Source organism: Dermacentor andersoni, chromosome 6, assembly GCF_023375885.2.
Source record: "Dermacentor andersoni chromosome 6, qqDerAnde1_hic_scaffold, whole genome shotgun sequence".
Classification (NCBI taxonomy): domain Eukaryota; kingdom Metazoa; phylum Arthropoda; class Arachnida; order Ixodida; family Ixodidae; genus Dermacentor; species Dermacentor andersoni.
This window is the reverse complement of record NC_092819.1, coordinates 7,333,493-7,354,324: the sequence shown is the minus strand read 5'-3', so window position 1 is coordinate 7,354,324 and position 20,832 is coordinate 7,333,493. Positions and strand designations below refer to the sequence as shown.

Below are 20,832 nucleotides of genomic sequence, written 5' to 3'. Positions count from 1 at the left end.
TTATGCTGAAACGCGCCTCGATCGATTTTTCGCCCTCTGTGGCCATTTGTTGAACTTGAGAGTGTGCGGGGCCTGGCTTATCGTCGTGCGCTTTCCCTTCCGCTAGCCACCATAGTATGGTGGCTAGAGGGGGGTAGTGTGACGGGCGGGAGCGGAGGGGTGCACAAATTTGTGATGAAAAATGGCGGTCCCAGTAGATGGCGCTGGCTGCGCGACAGGTGCCAGCGGCGCTGGCCGGTATCGCGTTGGGCCGCGTGTTTTTACTTTCACCTTGTTTCCAATAATTACACGCCGGGTCCGTGTCAACAGGACATAAACTAGTAATTTTGTTAGTTCGTTGAAAACCGTGCGTTTGAAATTTTAAATGGTGCTACTTAACATAAACGAAAACCACAATATTTCTGATAGACGCAACTGGCAAGCGGCGTTTAGGTTATAATTAAATGTTTCTCAGCATTGACCAGATTTCACATCTTTCGCCAACTTTATGTGAATTAATCCATTTACGTGAGCGCACAGTCACTGTGTCTTGAGTGTTTGTTTATTTATGGGCTTTGGAGTGTAAACTGCTTAATATTTTCTCTTATAAGAAGCAATGGTTCGCGTGTTTATTTTTCGCTCTCGAAGGTTCAGTGTTGAAATCATTTAAATTTAATTTTCTCTTTTCCTTGGAGAGCTTATATTTTTAGAGTAGAAATAGCAATGCTGTAGTCAGGGCTCTGTTGCACCGAACATTTTCATTCATTATTTTTTTAACTGTTTCTCTCCCGTTCCGTCGCTTTCGTGAAAATTGATTCTGCAGCAGTTTTCTCAAGTATTTGCAATGAATTCAGGGGCGTTACTTTCACATACGTAAGTGCACTTGATGGAAAAGTAACACCCAGCAAACGATATGTATGTTTCTTGCTTCTCTGGTTTCACGCCGCAGCCTCCACACAATACAAGTCCACGTGTGCTGTCGAGCACTGACTGCGCTTCCTCCGGCGAAGAAACAGTGCACTGTGAGCGCAGTTGGCCCCTGAGGAATACATAGCAACACAACGATTCCGGTTGGTTGCTTTCTGACTTGAATTTCCCTAAATTCGGCACCAAGATGTGGTCAACCTGCTCGCCCTCGAGCTCACTGGCTCCGAAAAACTCACTGTAACGTTCACTTGGAAACGTTACCTTATTCCATGTTGCATCAGGTAGGCAGACATTATGACACGCACGCTCAAGTTGCACGGCGTGCTGTTTATTTGAGGCAACGATATCTGGTATATCTGGCCCCTGGCGTAGCTGCGCGCACTGCGCTACGGTGTTTTCTTGCTGGGCGTCTTGCCTGTTGATTGCGTTCAGCTTTTGCCGTTTTGCAGCAGGTCCAAGCTGCTCGCATATATTTCTCTCTTTCCTTTTCATCGGAGCTTTCTTCGTGAAATACTTAGGTGCCTCAGGGAACACAGCGGGCACGGCGTCTTATTTCAGACGCGGACGATCGCGCGGCAATTCCACAACCTCACCGTTGACTGTGTGCCGGTAGGTCCTTTCGACGAATCTTTCGTCGAAGTGCCGTTCACAAACCACATTGTCGTTAGTAAGCGCTTTTTCAGCCCGTTTAATATTTCAGGCCCACTGCTCCCTTCGCAAGACATCAGTTGGGGCTTTTAACACAGAAAGCTTTTGCGAGCAAGATCGATACCCGCATTTGCATCCAAGTATAAAGCACGTGCTTGAGCGGCTTGACGGCAGGGTTAATTACATCCAACAGTCTGAATCTGAAGAGTCCATTCCTCGTGTGGCAACGCGACGACCCAACACTGCAGAGAAATTTCACGGACGACGACAGAGGCGACAGCGAAGCGTCAACGCAGCCGGCGAAGCCTTGTCAGTGCCCGGCCGTCGTAAGCGTGGCACCTTTGAACACAGCAGTGCCCCTAGCGGAGGCTAAATTTTCACCGCGTTCCGCGCGCTCCTCCTCCATGGCGCGGATGAGGCGCCCGTCACACTACCCCCCTCTAGCCACCATAACCATAGTACCGCTTTCGCGCTGCTGTCGGCTCTGTCTTGGCTCTGTTTCTGGCCGCGCGTTTGCGTTTTGCGCAGAAAATCCGTAGCGCCATCTGTGGCCGCCGTTTTACTCACCGACGGTGCAACGTCACTATGAGACCGTGACGTGACCACTCCTCGATCGGAGGGCAGGCGCTTTGAACAGCGGTAGAGGTACGCGGACGTTTCAGAACGCATTTTCTCTTAAAATAAGTCTCTTCTTCGCATGAAACAAGCGTTTCGAGGTTTCTGGGATGCTATTTGAGCAGTCCACGTTGACTTAATATTAACCTTTAGTGTCCCTTTAAGCTGTAGCCGACTATAGTTGTGTTTGTTGAATTCGCTCTGGAATAATTATAGAGAAAAATATGCATTTGCGGAACAATCACAGTTCTTTTGGATCCCTCGCTGACTGCTCCAGCAAGTGCCACAACTGACTCGTATATTTATTTGGGAAGTTACGTAACGATGCGCGGCCGCCAGTCCCATACAACCGCGTAGGGCACAGGACGCTGGGATTCTAAACGTACTGCGCCCACCGCTGAAGGTTAGAAAGACACTTATATATATAAGCACAGCAGAGAAGAGGCTACGTCAGGCGGCTCGAATGATAATTGTATAAGCGTCATCCACTTCCGGCGGCATTTTCTCTGCTTTCTAGTTAAATAAAAAAAATGTTGATCCATAAATATTTTCATAGACAATGGGTAAATTTGTTAATTTTCACTTTTCCTTCCTGTTTGGCTGTTCTCTCTCTCTTAGTAGATTGCTTAATTTCTCAACTCCTTGCGACTCTCGTTTCCAGCGGGCAATTTTGCACGAAAAGAGGTGTACAATTAGGGAAAAACCAGACGAGTTAATTGGTGAAAGTCGTATTGCCCATGAGTGTAAGGGTTATTGCAGAGTTTGATGATGGATGCTGCCTCGCATTATTTTATTTTCCACCTTAACTAACCCATATCACGGACATATGGTTTTGAGGATCTGTCAGCGTTTCGGCGAGCCGTCACTTGAAGAAATAATGAAGCAAAAGGAAATGTTAAACGCAATTGGCGTTTTATCGGGCCGCAGCTCGTTCCACGTGCGTACAGACCAGCTGACCACGAACCGAATCCCTTTCCTAATCCCTAGATCAGCTTTAACAAAGAAGGTTGAACTAACGAACCAACAGCTATGCGTGTGACCGTTGATTATACGGTGACAACTGAATGCATCTCGAGTTAATCGCGCGGGCACGGAATCAATGAGCAAACTGGCCTTCACATGCCAGTAGATCCCGATAACTACCCCACCCAAAAGGAGTGAAAAAGGCAGCAAAATGTTGACCGCCGAATAGCTGTCAAGTCTGAACATTGATTTGGCGGCGCTTTAGGAATGCGTTTGAGAAGCGGTGGCGTGGACGAAGAGTGTGGGTGTGGGAGGGGGGGGGGGGGGTATGCGTCTTAATTTCGGGGGGGGGGGGGGGGGTCCGGGTACGTGCCTGTCATGCTGGTGTCCCTCAGGGCAGTATCTTAGGCCCATTACTCTTCAACATATATGTGAACGATATAGTAAACATACACTAACAGAAAATGTATTATATACGCAGACGATACAAGTATTTTCATAACAGGGTGTGATCCTTCTAGCCTCATAGAAAAAGGCAACGTGGTATTAAATAAACTTCACGCTTGGAGTGTCGCTAACTCATTAAACTTAAATGCTGCAACGGCACATTACACACGTGCCTCGTTGAAGCAGGCGTCTAGCAGAAAGCTTGAGGTGCTGCGGCTGGCCTTGCTGCCATTCCTGCCTCCATTGAAGCGTTTCTGTGTGCGTCCTTACCTCTTTGAGCACATATAGTGCACTTTGAAAAAATAAGAAGAAAAAATGAGATGGAGTGAGAAAATTAATAAATAAACGAAATAAATAAACAGAGCCAAGAAAGGGAAAAAAAAGAAACATGAAATGGCGGTAACAATAGAGCGCATCAAAATTTAACATTGTCAGCGACGTCGGGCTTCTGAGAGTAGTGCACAATTAACAAATATTAGCGACTTTATACTTGGAAGCTTGAAACCGCATTTATTAATTCATATATTGAAACCATCCAATCTTTCGGAGTACTTCAGTTCGATCGATATTCCACGACAAGCTCAGCTCCAGTCTGGAGGTATTATTTCACAAAGCGCGTTGCGAAACCGCTGAAATTCCGCATACCATTGGCCAATGTGGGGAGGTACGACTGAGAGGTTAATAAAATGCCCACCCAAGCATTGACGGCATTGCATGTTCTCAGAAACTCGACCTTTGCTTGGACCTATCACCCGCCAACAGCGTTTGAATTGGCGATTTCTAAATTTCCCTAATAACTCACATCCAGACAACAATGCATTTTGCAGTATAATCAGCAGCGGCTTTGCTGCGTGACTGGAATCGCGTGGCTAATCTTACGAGACTGCATTCTTTTAATACATGTTGTTTTTCAACCTTCCCATGTAGGCTTGCTTTGGCTTCATTGACTGTTATAATTGTGACTAACAAAATGTTCAGCCCCTCGTTTCTCCCTATTCTCGCACAACATAACTTCGTGGGGAAATGTTTAGACGACGTTCCAGATTATTTAGCCCATTTCGGGGAGGAAGAGATCATGATTGGCGCTGACCTGAGAATTCTAATTGAACAAACATTATCTCAACATTGTGCTGAATTGAAACTGCAGCGTGACGTTGACAAAGACGGATCGCGCTATCTCTCTGTTCTCGCCTTTGTTATGTTGTTCTGCAGCTTAACTTCATCATGACGAACCAACAAGTCCATCAAAATGTTTCACAGGGCCTGAGCAGTAGTTCGCTTAAAGTTACAAACTAAAAGCTTAGCCGGTGTTAGGTAGCTAAACAAGTATATACGTAGCACCCACGCCGCTACTAACAGATTGCTGAAATAATCACTTTATTCATATATGTCGCATTGTACTTAGAGATTATCTTAATCGAAAAGACTGTGTATTCTACAATCAAACAAATTCCTTACATGGGATGCGTGTATACAATTCGAATAATAATTATGTACTTTGCGCCAGAAGTTTAAACAAAAACGTCAGAAGCAAATATTGATAGCAAGAGGCGTCGCGAAATTCAGCGACATGCTGCCAAATTACGTGTAAATTATAAGGCGCTTTTGCAGTAATCAGCACAGAGAGAGTTCATTACAGGAAAGGATGCTTTCGCAGCCTGATGGGCAGGAATGTGACGCTACAGAGCCTACGGCAGGTATCAGCCAGCATGGCAGATGATGCATGGATATATGTCTAAACCATGTCCTTCCGGCTTCAAACGGCTTCGTGAATTTGCAAATTGATCATTTTCAACAAATTATTGCGTTATAAATGTAACAAGCCGCAGCGTACATGTAATTGCGCAGAAACTTATTGCTTTCATGCGTTTTAGAAAAGTATAGTTTCTTGAAAATAGCGTGGTAAATCATTCCCGTGGCATCTGAACGATCGCGGTCGGAGTTCCCATTAGTTATTTTTGTGAGAAGCTCTATGGGCAGAACAGCTGCGCGTTCGGGGTTTCCATGGGTGCAAACTGTGGCAGTCCTTTCGCGTGGCACACACGGCGTGCAAAGGCACTCCTTTGTGGCGATGGAAGGAGTCATCGCGGCAGTGAAGCGGAACTCGGGCTCACGGGACTTTCTTTCCGGGAGAGGGAGGTGTGTGTATGGCTGAGGGAGGACGCGTTCTTGGAGCGTCGAAAGCTGTTTTCCTCTCGCGACGTCGCTGCGCGCACGCGGCCCGCGCAGGAAGTCCCTGCCTGCCTGTGCCTGCCTGTGCCTGCCGGCGCGCTTCACTCGGCACGCCGTGTCTTACTTCTCGTATATAAACGGCAGGGAGCAGGCGCAGTTCAGGATTGTCACAACCGTAGCAGCCTTGGTATGGCATCGCTCTGGAGGGTGAGAACGTTTGTCTCGTTATACCTCAGCGCACGCTCACGCCAAGGCCTCTGACGGCCCGTTAGGTTTCTCGTTGTTTATGAGGGCTGCATATGTCGGCTCAGATATCGACTTGGAGTGCGGCGACAGGCACGATCGAATAACTTCGCGCTTAGACCTGCTAAAACACGAGACCTGAAATAGGAGAGAATCTACCGAATGGAAACGTGATGGTCTGAATGATGTACTTTTATTTGTTGTGGCTGATTTGGGACCATACATATGATTATTAGATCGCGAAGGTTTCGCTTCAACATTGTCGAACCACGAACATCGCGCGAGACCCGAGTTTTCAACCATCTGCTCGTCGCGCCCCAAATTCAAGGCGGCTCAGCAACTGACTACTGGCAAGCGCAATTCTAAGACGGGACAGAAGAACATACAGAGGCACAGGACAAGCGCTAACTCGCAATTAAATTTTATTCTGAAGACTTCGCCTGCTTAAGTACACAGCAGACCAGGATCGCGCAAGCGCTCTGCCCATCAAGCCAACCAATGCATCATATCAAGAAGCGTATAGGTTACAGCATCATTTCTAAAAACAGTTTTTCTTTGCTACGCATAACAACCGACGTATCGGTAATACAGGCACTTCCTTTCTTTCTAATATGATATGCCTCCGTGATTTCTCTGGCCAAGGCATTGCCACTCCTGCCTAGAATTCGAATACCGGAAAGAATTGGCCCACAAGGACCTACAATGCATAGGCAAATGAAAAGAAGCTTTGTTATTTTATTTTTAACGTATATCAAGCGGCTCATTTCGGCGGCGAATGTGGCGAGTTTGCTGACTGATCATAGTCAAGGCTTGGCCGATTCTAGCGCTCAAGAAAAGTGCAGAGACTGCACGCGCCGAGTAGGAGTGACTCCGAGATCAGCAACAAATAAGCGTCAGGATGAAGGAGTGCATGCGTGGCGCTGATGATGACTGCGTCCTCCCGCCGAAGTGTAGCCACCAGGCGGCCCGGTTGTCGGCTGAGGGAAGGTCCGTGCAGAGCCACGAGTTTCGTGCATGTGGCTCGCGAACGGAACCGCGCTGTGTGGCATGGCAAATGAACCAATTTTCACGGCGACGGAGCCGGTAGGGCAGCGACAGCTTCGCGCGCGACGGGTGTCATGCAGCACTGCGTGGCAAGCGCCGCTTGTGTGTGCAGGCGAGCGTCACACAGAGTGCAGCGCGAGGGTACGTTTGCGTGCTACTGGCGAAGGAGGCCGGATGCGTTGAGTGCGACCTGGGGGAACATGCCCACTGAAGGGGACGGGCCAAGAAACAAAGAGAATTAGAAAGGGGTAATCGACGATAGGAGTTGATCCATGGTAGGAGAAAAAGAGAAAAAAAAAGGCACGTGAAGCTCATATAGCTGTCAAACTAGCATGAAACAGGCCTGGTCTCCGTGGTTTGTAATATACACTGAACCTAAATGTTGATTTCGTGATTCGTGGGATGTGTGCAATCCACTACAGAGATTACATTTTCCCTTGAGGATATCAGAGCTCTTGTCTCGCAGATCAGATGGATGCAAGTTATTTGTAGAATCGGCTCTCATAGTCAGTGCACCCCTCTTTTCGGCATTGGCCGTCAGTGCACCTACAACGGCCCTTGGGGACTACACGGGCAAGCACGCTGAGGACGTCGCTCATCGGCTGAGTCTTCGTGCGGTCTACACGAGTAGCTTTTTGTTTAAGATCGGGCAACTCAGATCGGCGCTGTGCAACGAGTGCAAACTACCTGATGGCGTTGATGATGCGCCGTGTCACCGCCGCTGTGTACCACCACGCGATTAACAGCGAGTACTTGCTGTACGAGGAGAAATGCAGTCTAGTGATTTCCTATGGTCCTGGGACAGAAGTGCGGACGCGATCCGAGCCCTGATGTTGTGCACTTACACCTATCGGGCTTGTGCGCCTATGGAAGTAAACCCATTTCTTGCATATTTCGCCCTCATCATCCAAATACGGCCGAGAGCCGAACCCGCGCGACACCGATCGCAGCAGCAGGAACACTGAGGCGTCAGCTAGAAGAGGCAGCGTTCGACATTTGTGCCGTATAGCTACATCCTAAGAAAATCGTGCACCTTTTCAGGCTCATTTTGTCCCCAACGATTAATCCTCATTTATCTTGCCTGCATTTCCTTTCTATAAAGGGACACTCAACTAAAATGTTAGGTGGTGCTAGATCGAAAGATTATTCGTCTAGAAGTCTATCACCGTTTTCTGTGTGCCAACATGTCATCTTGTTGGGTAGAAAATCACCGTCGAAGGTCCCGCTGCTGCTCATCAATTTGAATCGTCCGTGCCAAGTCTTACAGTGCTCCCTTAGCATACAACCACCACCGCTGCAGCTGTAAAGGCTTGCAGCGATATGAACGTGCAAGGGCAATATGTCTCTAAGGGCCCCACCGCCAAGGAGAAGAAAAAAGAAAGTTGGGTCGGTTTCTTTCGCTCGATCACATCCCATTCTTACCATCCACCGCTAACTATATATATATTGCCAATGCAGGTGATAACGACGGCGAAGCGCCATGAAGGATTGCGATCGTAATGTCGTCCGGGCACTCGCTCTATTTCTGAATCAAAGCACGTCAACAGGCACGCTGCTCCCGACTAACGTACTCAAGGCCGCGATTTTGTAGGGATGCGCCTTTTCCGAGGCCATTCCTTTTCGCGCTTATTCAGTACGACACTCTGCCCGCGTTATAAATGGAACCAGCCGGCCGTGAAAGGTGATGAGAGCGGCCTCAGATCGAGCCAAAGGTGCCGCTACAGTATAGTAGTCAGGACGGCTCGACACATATTTGAGCGTCAGTGCGTTTTAATTGTTGCGTAAAACGATATGCGGGTGTGCCAAGGTGCCATTTCCGTTACAAACGTGCCTGGCAGGAAGTCACCGGGAGAAAGCCGTACGTGAAACGCTTCTGCGCAGAATGTCTGTTTTTGGAATGCGACTTAATCTGTCACATTTCACCTCCGCGCGCGTAGTTCGCACTGCTGCTCTCCGCTGCCGTGGTGATGGTGTGCGCCCAAGATGGCGGCCACTTGGACGGTGGCAGTTACGATGGCTTTGACGGCGGCGAAGGCGGAGACTTCGGTGGGGGCTTCGGAGGCGGTGACGACGGATTCGTTGGTGGCGAAGGTGGATACGGCGACGGGGCCTACGACGGAACAGCCATGCAGCCCGTGTATGTGGCGTCGGAGACCATCGCGGCACCCGCGGTGGTGCTTCACCGCAAGAGGCGCTCCCCCGGCCACGGTGAGCCTCCGCCCAGTGGCGCCCTCAGCGGCCGCGATGACGATCCGGATCGAGGAAAGGTGTGCCCGTGCAGAGAGGAAAGGTTCTGTGTACTCGAAAATTAGCAGACCTGCGAGGGCGAAGAAATCGAAAATTAAGAAAGAAAGTAAGAGACACGGATAGTGTATACATGAAACAAGAGTAACTGTGAGAAGATACGAAAGGAGCAAGCAAGAATACGGACTATATTTACTACTAAACACTGAGCATTCTCTGCATGCTATAGGTATATACGTTATCTGTTTGTATCAACTCTAGACTGCCAGCGACGATGCGTATACATGGTACACGCGTTTTCTTTTTTCATAAAAAAGAGGTTATACCTCTCGATCATGCAATTGTTTGAAAGCTTCACTTTTTTATAACCGTTTCTTTTGTTCCTGAGTGTTAATAGCAGTTATGCGCAATCGAGTTTCATGTGGTAGCGCCTTCATTCCCTAACGGTGAGAGAGAAGAGCTAGTAGGTGTGTCGGAAAAGGGAAAAATTGTAATTCACCTGAGTGTAGCACGAAGGTACAGAGGAAACACAGATGGGCTTCTTGGAAAGCTTCGCAGTTGAAGACAAATTTATCTTTGTCCGGGAATCCAACTAGAGACCAACGCTTTCCTCTACCTTGCGGATCCCCGCAGAACTGATCAGCCAGATTTTCCTCTAGCCTGCTGGTTAGCTCAGGCGTTAGAACGATCGCCCCGGAAAGGCTCGGGGTTCGATCCCCAGGCCAGATTATATTTTCTGCAACAGGGAGCTTTCTGAGAATCCCATGTGTTTTTTTCTTTCTCACCTTCGTGCTATTCTCAGGTGGCACCTTTTACGTTCTTTAATCTTCTTGCACCTTTCGGATTTCCTCGACGAACTGATTCGCCGTAGCAGGTGTTTCGCTTTCATTTTCCTCAACCCGCAAAGAGCGCCCCGGAAGCGTTGTTTACTCGAGCGGTGAATCCTGGCTACGTTCTCCCGTGCAGAGCCCACCATGGCGGTCGCTGGCTCGTCTGTTCACCGCCGAGTCAGGAGGGGCGGCTACGGCGTCGTAGGTCCGGTGCACACGTACGTAAGGACGGACTACGACGGAAACTTCAAGTGGGGCGCCAGGCATCACGTTGGGAAGTCTTACGGTGGCGGCCACGGAGGAGGATACGGGCACTACTGAGCCGGAACTGGGCCCGCGCTGCTCTCTTAATTCTTCGACGGCCACACTGTCTTGCTGCTTCACACCCATAACAGAGCGTGTGACGTGTTCATTTGCGCGTCACTGAATGCTGCCTGCGCGTCGATTTCTTCGTTCTAACGTCTCGCGGCAGAAGTGGAGGGACATCACCGGGAAACGACCGACGAAACCATTCTTCGGCCGTGCACACAAAAGCAGCTGCTGTTTGCACGGCTGTTTTCGTTGCAGGCATACAGGGCAACGCACAATTAAACTTGTGAATGAAATACTGCAACAGTTATGCTCTTTTCACAAACGGCGTCATATTAGATGGATTCCTAAATAAAAGCTGGGCGTGGCGAACGCGCCACGAGACAGTGTTTCATATGTCGCTGTTTTCGGCTCTCTCTAGCTACGCTCTGCCACCAGCAGAACTCTTTTGTCACGCGCGCTCGAAAAGGGCGGCTTCGCTACACATTGCAACTTTTGATGGCTCGGTTAAAATCATTACGAAATTTACGATGGTAAGCTTAAATAATGTTTCCTTTCATCGCTGCCCGAAGCACGTGCAGTTCGCCATTGCACGGTATTAGCAGGAGAGCATGCGCGCTAGGCTTGTCGCATCTCATTTATTGCCGACTGTACCCAAGACCATAATAGAATTACGTGACCATTGCCTTGACCACTTCTTCTTGCCATTTCCGTTATGTGTGTGACAGGACAGAAGAAGCATGCAGATGCCGTAAACTGCAACTGTTGGGGCCTTTAAAGCCAAAGAAACTGGTTTTTTCAAATCGGCACTGGATTCAGACCACGTTGACAAACGTAACACTTTCGACCGCTTTGACCAGCTCGATTCCCTTCAACATCCCCAAGTGGTACCATCCTCCGCGCACCTCCCCGAAGAGCTCAGCTAGCTGTCGTAGCAGATGCATGAGCGAACATATTGTTACGTAGGAAGACGTAGACGAAAAGCTATGTACAAATATATTTACAAGGAAAATACGCTGCGCTTGGCCAAGAGGCAACAGCCCGCGCTAGCTTCTAATCGTCGTCGTCGTCTTCACACTGCTGGCCTTTCGTGATCGCGCATATTGTGCCGTAGCACTACCCCCGGCTGCAAAAGCGCCGTCCCGGAGCGACTAAAGATCGGACTCGGAAGCAGTGTAGTAGGCCTTGAGCCTACTGACGTGTACGACATCACTAGATGCCACAGGAGAGGACGAGGTTGAGGCCACAGGAGCAATTTCGTAAGTCACAGCAGTCACCTGGCGCAGCACGCGGTAGGGCCCTGTGTATCGCGAAAGGAGCTTCTCTGAAAGTCCGACGTGACGAGAGGGCGACCACAGGAGCACGAGCGCACCAGGTGAAAACTGTACGTCACGATGGCGGGCGTTGTACTGACACTGCTGAGTGGTCTGTGAGGCCGTCAGTCGAGCACGGGCAAGCTGGCGTGCATGGTCAGCGAGGGCGATGGCGTCGCGCGCATACTCGGTTGTTGAGATCGCAGTAGGAGGAAGTGCCGTGTCTAGGGGCAAGGTAGGTTCGCGACCGTACAGTAGATAAAAGGGAGAAAATCCGGCGGTGTCGTGCCGGGAAGAATTGTACGCAAATGTTACGTAAGGAAGGGCAATGTCCCAGTCGTGGTGGTCCTTGGAAACGTACTTGGCCAGCATATCGGTAAGAGTACGGTTTAACCGCTCTGTCAGGCCATTGGTTTGAGGATGGTATGAAGTAGTCAGTTTGTGTTGAATGGAGCAGGAACGCACAATGTCAGCGATAACTTTCGAGAGGAAGTTTCGACCACGGTCAGTAAGCAGCTGTCGCGGGGCGCCATGAAGCAAGATAATGTCACGCAAGAGAAAGTCCGCGACGTCAGTGGCGCAGCTGGTAGGGAGAGCCCGAGTGACAGCGTATCGGGTGGCGTAATCAGTCGCGACGGCTACCCATTTGTTCCCAGAAGATGACGTGGGAAAGGGACCGAGCAGGTCTAATCCAACACGAAAGAACGGTTCCACAGGGACGGTGATCGGCTGGAGATGACCGGCAGGTAGCACCTGAGGTGTCTTCCGACGCTGGCAGGGATCACAGGCAGCAACATAGCGTCGAACGGAGCGAGCGAGACCAGGCCAATAGAAGCGGCGGCGGACGCGGTCGTACGTGCGGGTTACCCCAAGATGTCCTGAAGTGGGTGCGTCATGCATCTCAAAGAGCACAGTCTGTCGTAGCTGTTTTGGCACGACAAGAAGAAGGTCAGAGCCGTCAGGGAGGAAGTTCCTTCGATACAGAATGCCACCCTGGAGGACATATCGGCGAACGGATGCGTCGGTAGGTGTAGAGCGCAGACGCTCGATAAGTGCTCGCAGCGATAGGTCTCGGTACTGCTCATCGGCGATGTTACCGAAGGCAGAGACAGAGAAAATGCCGTTGGCGCTACTACTGTCGGCGTCGTCAGGCTCGTCGACCGGGTAGCGAGACAGGCAGTCAGCGTCCTTGTGTAGTCGGCCAGATTTATAGGTGACAGTATACGAATATTCTTGGAGGCGTAAGGCCCAGCGACCAAGTCTTCCTGTAGGATCTTTCAGTGAGCATAACCAGCAAAGCGCGTGATGGTCTGTGACAACGGAAAAGGATCGGCCATATAAGTATGGGCGGAATTTCGCAACCGCCCAAACTAGGGCCAGACACTCACGCTCAGTGATGGAATAGTTGCGCTCCGCGGGTGAGAGGAGCCTGCTGGCGTAAGCGATAACACGGTCGTGGCCACGCTGGCGTTGTGCCAGTACTGCTCCAATTCCGTGACCGCTGGCATCAGTACGGACTTCGGTAGGCGCAGAAGGATCGAAATGGGCCAAAACGGGAGGCGTTGCGAGAATGTCGATTAGATGAGAGAATGCAGAGGCCTCGTTATCGCCCCACTGGAAAGGAGCGTCTTTTTTGAAAAGGTCGGTTAGTGGTCGTGCTATGGCGGCGAAATTTCTCACGAAACGGCGGAAGTACGAACAAAGGCCGATGAAGCTGCGCACATCCTTGACACACTTCGGAACAGGGAAGTGCGTAACAGCATGGATCTTGCCTGGGTCCGGTTGCACTCCGTTCGCGTCAACGAGATGTCCAAGGACGGTAATCTGGCGGCGGCCGAATTGGCACTTCGATGCGTTGAGTTGCAGACCGGCTCGCCGAAAAACGTCCAGGACTGCTGAGAGGCGCTCGAGGTGCGTAGCGAACGTTGGGGAGAATACGATAACGTCGTCCAAGTAGCACAGGCACGTGGACCATTTGAAACCGTGAAGAAGGGAGTCCATCATGCGTTCAAAAGTGGCAGGGGCGTTACATAGACCGAACGGCATCACTTTGAATTGATAAAGACCGTCGGGTGTGACAAAAGCAGTCTTCTCGCGGTCGAGATCGTCCACGGCAATCTGCCAGTAGCCGGAGCGAAGGTCAATAGAAGAGAAATAGCGAGCACCGTGGAGGCAGTCAAGGGCGTCATCAATCCGAGGTAGGGGATACACGTCCTTTTTGGTAACCCTGTTAAGGTGCCGATAATCCACGCAAAAGCGCCATGAGCCATCCTTCTTTTTGACCAGTACTACAGGTGACGCCCATGGACTATATGATGGTTCAATAATGTTCTTGGCAAGCATTTTGCGAACTTCTGCGTGAATAACTTGACGCTCAGCTGGTGACACTCGATACGGGCGGCGATGAATAGGAGGGGCATCGCCGGTATTAATGCGATGTTTGACAGCTGTAGTTTGGGCTAAAGGACGATCGTTAAAGTCAAAAATATCGTGGTAGGAAAACAGAACGCGGTAGAGTTCACGAGCGTGCTCGGAGGGCAAGTCGGGGGCAATCATTTTCCGTAAGTCAGCGATGGTACAATTTGCCGACTGCGATGGTAGAGGAGTATCGGATGAAGTGTCGTCTACTGCAATGGATGCTACTGAGTGATCCTCGAATGAACAAAGCTGGGCCAAAGACATCCCACGTGGCAGCACTTGTGTCGTCAAGCCAAAGTTGACCACTGGCAGGCAGACGCAATTCGCCGTAATAGATAAAACTGTATGGGGTACTGTGATCCCATGTGTAAGGAGGACGTCTTGTATAGGAGCCGCGATGTAGTGACCGTCGGGGACTGGTGGGGATGACACTAGGTCAACGTAGGTCAGTGCCGAAGGTGGCAAGCGAACGAAGTCGGCGGAACTGAGGCGACTGGGGTGTGGTTCAGCAGGATCCAGAACAGGCAGGTCAAGGCGGAGAGTACTGGCGGAACAATCGATGAGAGCAGAATGTGCGGAAAGGAAGTCTAAGCCGAGGATGATGTCGTGGGGACAGTGGGCGATGACTGTGAATAGCACGATTGTTGAGCGATCGGCGAAGGAGACGCGGGCGGTACACATACCAATTACGGGGGCTGTTCCGCCATCGGCGACACGGACAACAGGCGTCGTGGCGGGCGTGATAATTTTCTTGAGCCGGTTACGAAGGTCAGCGCTCATTACGGACAAATGCGCCCCAGTGTCTATGAGAGCAGACACAGAAACACCGTCGACTTGCACGTCAAGAAGGTTCAGATGAGTGGGCAAAGTCAGTAGAGGATTTGGCGGCGTAGGGAGCAATGCAGCGTCACCTCGAGGCGCTGCATCGTCTAGTTTTCCGGCTGGGAGCGGCGTCCGAAGGGAGTCGGCGAATAGGAGCGACGGGGCTGGGGAGAGCGAGATTGTCGTCGTTGGGGCGAAGGCGAACGAGAATAGGGGCGGTTCGTTGCAGGAGAATCAGTGGCGGCATTATCGGAGCGTGCGGCATAGGGACGAGAAGGGCCACCTGAGGGGCGAGAGTAGGCAGTATAAGTAGGCCGGCTCGGGGAACTCCAGCGACTACGACAGTGCCGAGAAATGTGCCCGATTCGATGGCAGTGGAAACAAATAGGCTTGTCGTCAGCAGTGCGCCATTCAGATGGGTTGCGGAAACGTGGTGGGTAAGAAGATGCGGGACGGGGCGAAATCGAAGAAGCCGGGCGGGTATTAGGGCGATGGGCCGAGCAGATGGTGTGAAGACCCATGTTTTCAAACTCCTGGCGGACAACTGCCTGGATCAGTGAGACCGTGACTGCAGATGTGTTGGTGGGACTGGAGTCGAAGGCAGCCGGATAGGCGGCCTCGATCTCACGCCGGACGATCCTGGTAACATCGGCAGTGTTGTTGGGACGAGGAGCGTCGGCACAGGAAGATGTCGCTGGGGTGTTGGGCAGACGGGCAAACTGCTGGTCAATACGTCGGCTTTTGGCGAGTTCCAGGCGGCGGCACTCTCTTATAACAGCATCCACCGTCGCTACGTTGTTGCAAACGAGCAAGTTGAAGGCGTCATCGGCAATGCCTTTGAGGATGTGGGAAACCTTGTCTGACTCAGTCATGTGGGTGTCAACTTTGCGGCACAGAGCCAAGACGTCCTGAATGTACGTGACATAGGGCTCTGTTGACGTCTGCACACGGCCGGAAAGCGCCTTCTGCGCGGCAAGTTGTTGACCGTAGGGGTTGCCGAACAAGTCTCGAAGCTGTGTCTTAAGTGAATCCCAACTGGTGAGCTCATCTTCGTGCGTGCGATACCAAACTCGAGGTGTGCCACCGAGGTAAAAGACTACGTTGGCGAGCATAATAGTAGGGTCCCACCGGTTATTGCGGCTGACATGTTCATACAGGCTGATCCAGTCATCGACGTCTTCCCCATCTTGGCCCGAGAATACGCCAGGATCACGGGGAGCGGGGAGAGTGATGTAGGTCGTCGAAGTGGCAGCAGGTGTCGGAGCCGGCGGAGTCGGGCTGTCGTCGCCGGGAGCCATGAAGGAAGGCTCGACGTACCGTCCACTGCGAAGCTCCGTGACGAGGTACAGGGAACGTCCACCTCCACCAGATATGTTACGTAGGAAGACGTAGACGAAAAGCTATGTACAAATATATTTACAAGGAAAATACGCTGCGCTTGGCCAAGAGGCAACAGCCCGCGCTAGCTTCTAATCGTCGTCGTCGTCTTCACACTGCTGGCCTTTCGTGATCGCGCATATTGTGCCGTAGCAATATTTATGAAGCCATGAGATCGCCCGCTTCATGCTCGCCCGCTGGTGAGGCGAAAAAGTCTTGTCCCTCATAAGCGTCTTCGAGATAGCTGCGTTCTTCGGCAGTTCAATTAGTGGGTCAAATTTCTCGGAATTCATCACGTTGAACAAATTACGAGCGTGTAACTTTTGTTTGTCTGAACCGTAATGGACGCCTCGAATGGCAGGCTCCAAGCCTTCATTAGGGTAATTTCTGACCCGTTGACTAAAAAGGCGGCTAGTCTAACTTTTATAACTGCTTATGAACTACGTCGCTTCATATTAAAATTTCCGTCTCTGTGAGAAAAGCAATCGCGAGGAAGCCGCTTAACTATCGCATCTGCCCTGATATTAAAGCGATTAGCATTCTTTGGAAACTCCACCTTGTTGCGGAATGTCATTGTGTATGTATGTCTGCGCCTATGCTCTTTCACGCTGACTTGGGTCAGCGGGTAGTCCATGGTCAAATGTTGGAGTGTCGGGCTCCAACATTTGCCGGTTCCTGTGCTGAAGGAACCGGCTTCTAAACCGACCGTCGGACCAACTTGGGTCACGGGGCAGTGGGTGTGCGCCGCTCTTCAATGAACCTCCTTGAGGCCAACTTTGGCCATGGGCATGTGGCGCTTTTCATAATTCTTCATACAGAACACATCATCACCAATTACACATCCATCATTGCATAAAAGTCGCCAATTATCCCCAGAGGATGGATGCACCGATAATTTTTAGAAGACATTCTCTGAAACACACTGTTTAACATTCGTCTAATCATTTAAGAATGATTTATATAAAGTTAATTCCACATCATGTGAGGTACACATAATTAAAGTGCGTAACATTTTAAAATTGCGGAGGGGATGCAATTACGATGATGATGATGATCTGTTTGTTCGCAGTCCCGCTTCGTTACTCGCTGCGTTCACCCTGGTTAGTATCATGCTCTACATCAGCCTCAGTGCAGGGAAGACGCTCCTAGGAGTGGGTTTTTCACACAAGCTCTCCTGTTCCCACGGCCGTCGAGAGTGTTAAAGGGACCACTAAAGCGAAGCATCGAGCTAAGCAGTGAATTACGCTTCTACAACAGCTGAACGGCTGCTCTTACCCCGAGCAGAGCCTTGTTCATTAAGAGGAATAAGCTCTACCTCGGCGCCAACTACGATTTCAATATTCCAATACATGTAAAACGGCCTTCATTACAGACAACAGAGGAACTGATTTGAATAAAATTGGTACAATAATGAAGGCGAGTTCAACACTCTGACGGTTATCCACAAAGTCCGAAAGAGCCATTCAGAAATGTCATATGCCTTCCAGCATTTAGCTGGCCTCTACAATCCAATCGAAACTTGACAATCGTGCGCAACGAAGATGTTTGTGTGTGGGCTTTTCCTGCGCGAGCATCACAGGTGTCAGGAAAGGTATACACAGTGTGTAAACAGCAGCGATAAGCTACGTACGGCGAGCAGATGCACGGTGCTTTTTGCGGCCGGAGTCTGGAGACCGCCGACAATCACACGCATTGATTCTAGCAGGTGCCTTCAGCATTTCCTCGGCGCTTTCCTCGTCATTATTTTTGGCTCCTTGCTTGTCTATAGGGTCGTTCACTTTACTAACCCTAGCATCCGCTCTTCGACGTAGAACACTACGGCACGGTGTCACGCCCAGGGGTCTAGAGAGCAGAAAAGGCCACTCCGTGTGTGTGCCAGCTGCAGGGACGACGAATGTTCGCCGTCCACTGAGCGACCCCGAATATGCAGTAGGCGTGGTTACCGTCCTCGATGCCGACACAGGTAGAGCTAGTCGAGGCACCTGCGTCGTTCTGCAGTTCTGCATTGGCTGGGTGGCGCTTCTGTCGCGAGCGTTGCTTGTCTCAACGAAATCGTTGAGCAGAATCTCTACGGGGAGATTTGTCTCCTGCCATTTCTCGGAGAATATGTGCTTCCTGTTGCACCTTTAGCCAAATTTTAACGCGACAGCGTTAAGGAGCTCGTGTCGCAGAAATGCCGGTGTCGTCGGTGTCGGTGGCGTTGGCCGTGAGCGATAAATCCCGGGCGGCACTTCATGAATAAAAAACAACTTGCAAGATAGGCTGGGTGGGAATCCGGAGTGTGAGACGGAGACGCTACCACTCAGCCACGAGTTCGATGCTTCAAAGCGGTACAAAAGCGCCTCTAGTGAATGCAGTGTTGCCTTAGAAACGAGCCGTAGAAAGTTATACTGCGGTGTATATCGGTAATTATGAACGTGTAACTTACAGCAGTCGCAGTTACACGAGTAGCGAAGTGCGTTTCCGCTACATTTCTTCTGCGCTTTCCGCACACGCAGAGCCATCTTGCGGCAAACACAGAAGACCCCCTCCTCTCAATGTACGGCGCTGCCCCGACAGGTGGCGCGCCACGCACGCATTGGGGCTGTGCGGGGACCGGTGCAAGGCGCGTCGCGACCCGGACCAGGCCCCGCACACTCTCAAGTTCAACAAATGGCCACAGAGGGCGAAAAATCAATCGAGGCGCATTTCAGCGTAAGCGCGCAAGTGGAGCTACTGTAATTTGGTCGCATACTTTAATTTGTGCTTTCTCTGCTAGGGGCGCTGAACATGCTGAATTTTTTACTTTACACAAACCATTGACATAAACAATCGAGGTGTCTAAGGATGTTTTTTACCTCGGGAAAATAGGCAGTTGATTTTTTTTTAAATTGGATTGTTGAAGCTGCTTTTAAGTCATAGCGTCAAGGTTTTTGTACTTGATTAACCACCGACAGCCGACAGCCTATTGGTATCGATGTGTTTCCTGGCCGTTGGCGTCCGAATACTACGGCGGTAAAACATTTTCGAAAAGCATGCTGGTTTCGTCTGCGAGTCATTACATAGACTTGCTGTAGAGAGGTCTACTATTGGCAAAAAATTGTGCCTCATATTGTTTAGGCGTTGATTATCATAATGAATGCGGCGGAGGTTGAGGGAGTACGCTTGAAGGTACGTTTTTATGCCGTTGATCTCCATAACACCGTCAGTACGCAAACCGATGTCACAGAACACCCGATGCATCATTGTGTGTTCTCCGTCATCGCTTGTTTGCTGTACGCCTACTAATCCTTCATTTCTTCTTCAAGTGTTGAATCCTCCTTTTGTCCTTGTTCTCTTGTGCTTCACTTACAGTATGCCGTTCCGTCAGCTGTAATGCGCATTTGCAAAACCAATACATGTTTGATAAGACGCAGTGGTTATCATAATTTCACTACACATGTATTAAGCTGGCACATATGGTTCAGATACAGATACCTGTATGCGGACTTGCAGGACGTTGATGCGGAGATTAGGATAATTATGAAACCCGTAAAGAAGAGGCAGCTGACGGCCGTAAGCTGTTGCGTTCTTTCCGCCAAACTACCCGGCCTGGTAGTGCTGTAAGTATGCTGTATAAAAGTGACACGCTGTGACAGGGAAGTTATTATACTTAGCAGCCGACCGTACGTTTTGTAGCTTAGGTCTTCTTTCTTGTGCGTTTGTGCTACCCTTATTAATGAGCCATTTCTTGACTATGTAACCGCGTTTGTGTGGATGCGTAGACGTGTGCTTTTTGTTGTGCTTGTAAAATGCAAATAAAATATTTTCAGGCTTACTCAATCTTTTGTGTCGTGTGCGTTTATTCCAGTCGAGGCCATCGTGCCGCCTGGAAACCGCATTCTGTCAGTAGCCCTACACGAAATGCAACAGCTGGAGCGCGGCGGCACAACTCGGGGTAACGGCGGCGTAATAAACGAAAAACCGCTCGGGATGCCCTTAAAAGTCAGTTCAGAGTGTGCCTTAACTCGATATGACTCAGCGCTACATATATTTATATATGTAGGCGCTACGTTTGCCACACAGCAACCAAATTGGCGGGAGCACGATCGAGGTGCAGCAGCCAGAAACCCAGTAAAGGCACAGAACACCTGCGGCCATACTGTGCAAAACCCCGTTTCCGTTTCCTGTTGTACAGCACCCCTGTGGTCGCATACTTTAGTTCACGACGCCACCGCTACGCTTATTTCCGTTGCACTGTGGAAGGTACAGTTTCCCTTCTCTAAGTTTGTATAGGTGTTCTGTGCCCGGACTCCCTCTCCCCTGACGACGCTTCGCCGTGCTACCTCACGGGTTGCAGAATCAAGCGTCCTTCCTTTCTTTAGATCACTATCTGTCTATATCTCTGCCCGTTCCGATCACGACGTTTGGCTGGCGTACATCGTTTTCCCCTCCGAGACACCGAGTTCTTTGGTTCGTTCCGCTTGCTCAGGCGCACGTTTCGTTGCCGCGCCGAACGCTGC

The 20,832-nt window shown here is 50.3% G+C and overlaps 1 protein-coding gene across 3 annotated transcripts in view; it reads left to right on the top strand.

The window, feature by feature from the left end:
• The window catches only part of LOC126521652 (uncharacterized), a 34,348-nt gene extending 23,543 nt beyond the window's left edge, over window positions 1–10,805 (top strand). For 2 of the 3 annotated variants that reach the window (XM_072288627.1, XM_072288626.1), the window contains 2 exons: window positions 8,976–9,246; window positions 10,249–10,805. In XM_072288627.1, the coding sequence (XP_072144728.1) occupies window positions 9,006–9,246; window positions 10,249–10,433 (426 nt within the window). In that variant the 5' untranslated portion in view covers window positions 8,976–9,005 and the 3' untranslated portion in view covers window positions 10,434–10,805. Of the gene's footprint in view, window positions 1–5,901; window positions 5,959–8,975; window positions 9,247–10,248 lie in introns of those variants that run through there. The other variant, XM_050170374.2, reaches the window with a different exon arrangement.
• Window positions 10,806–20,832: the final 10,027 nt, after the last annotated feature.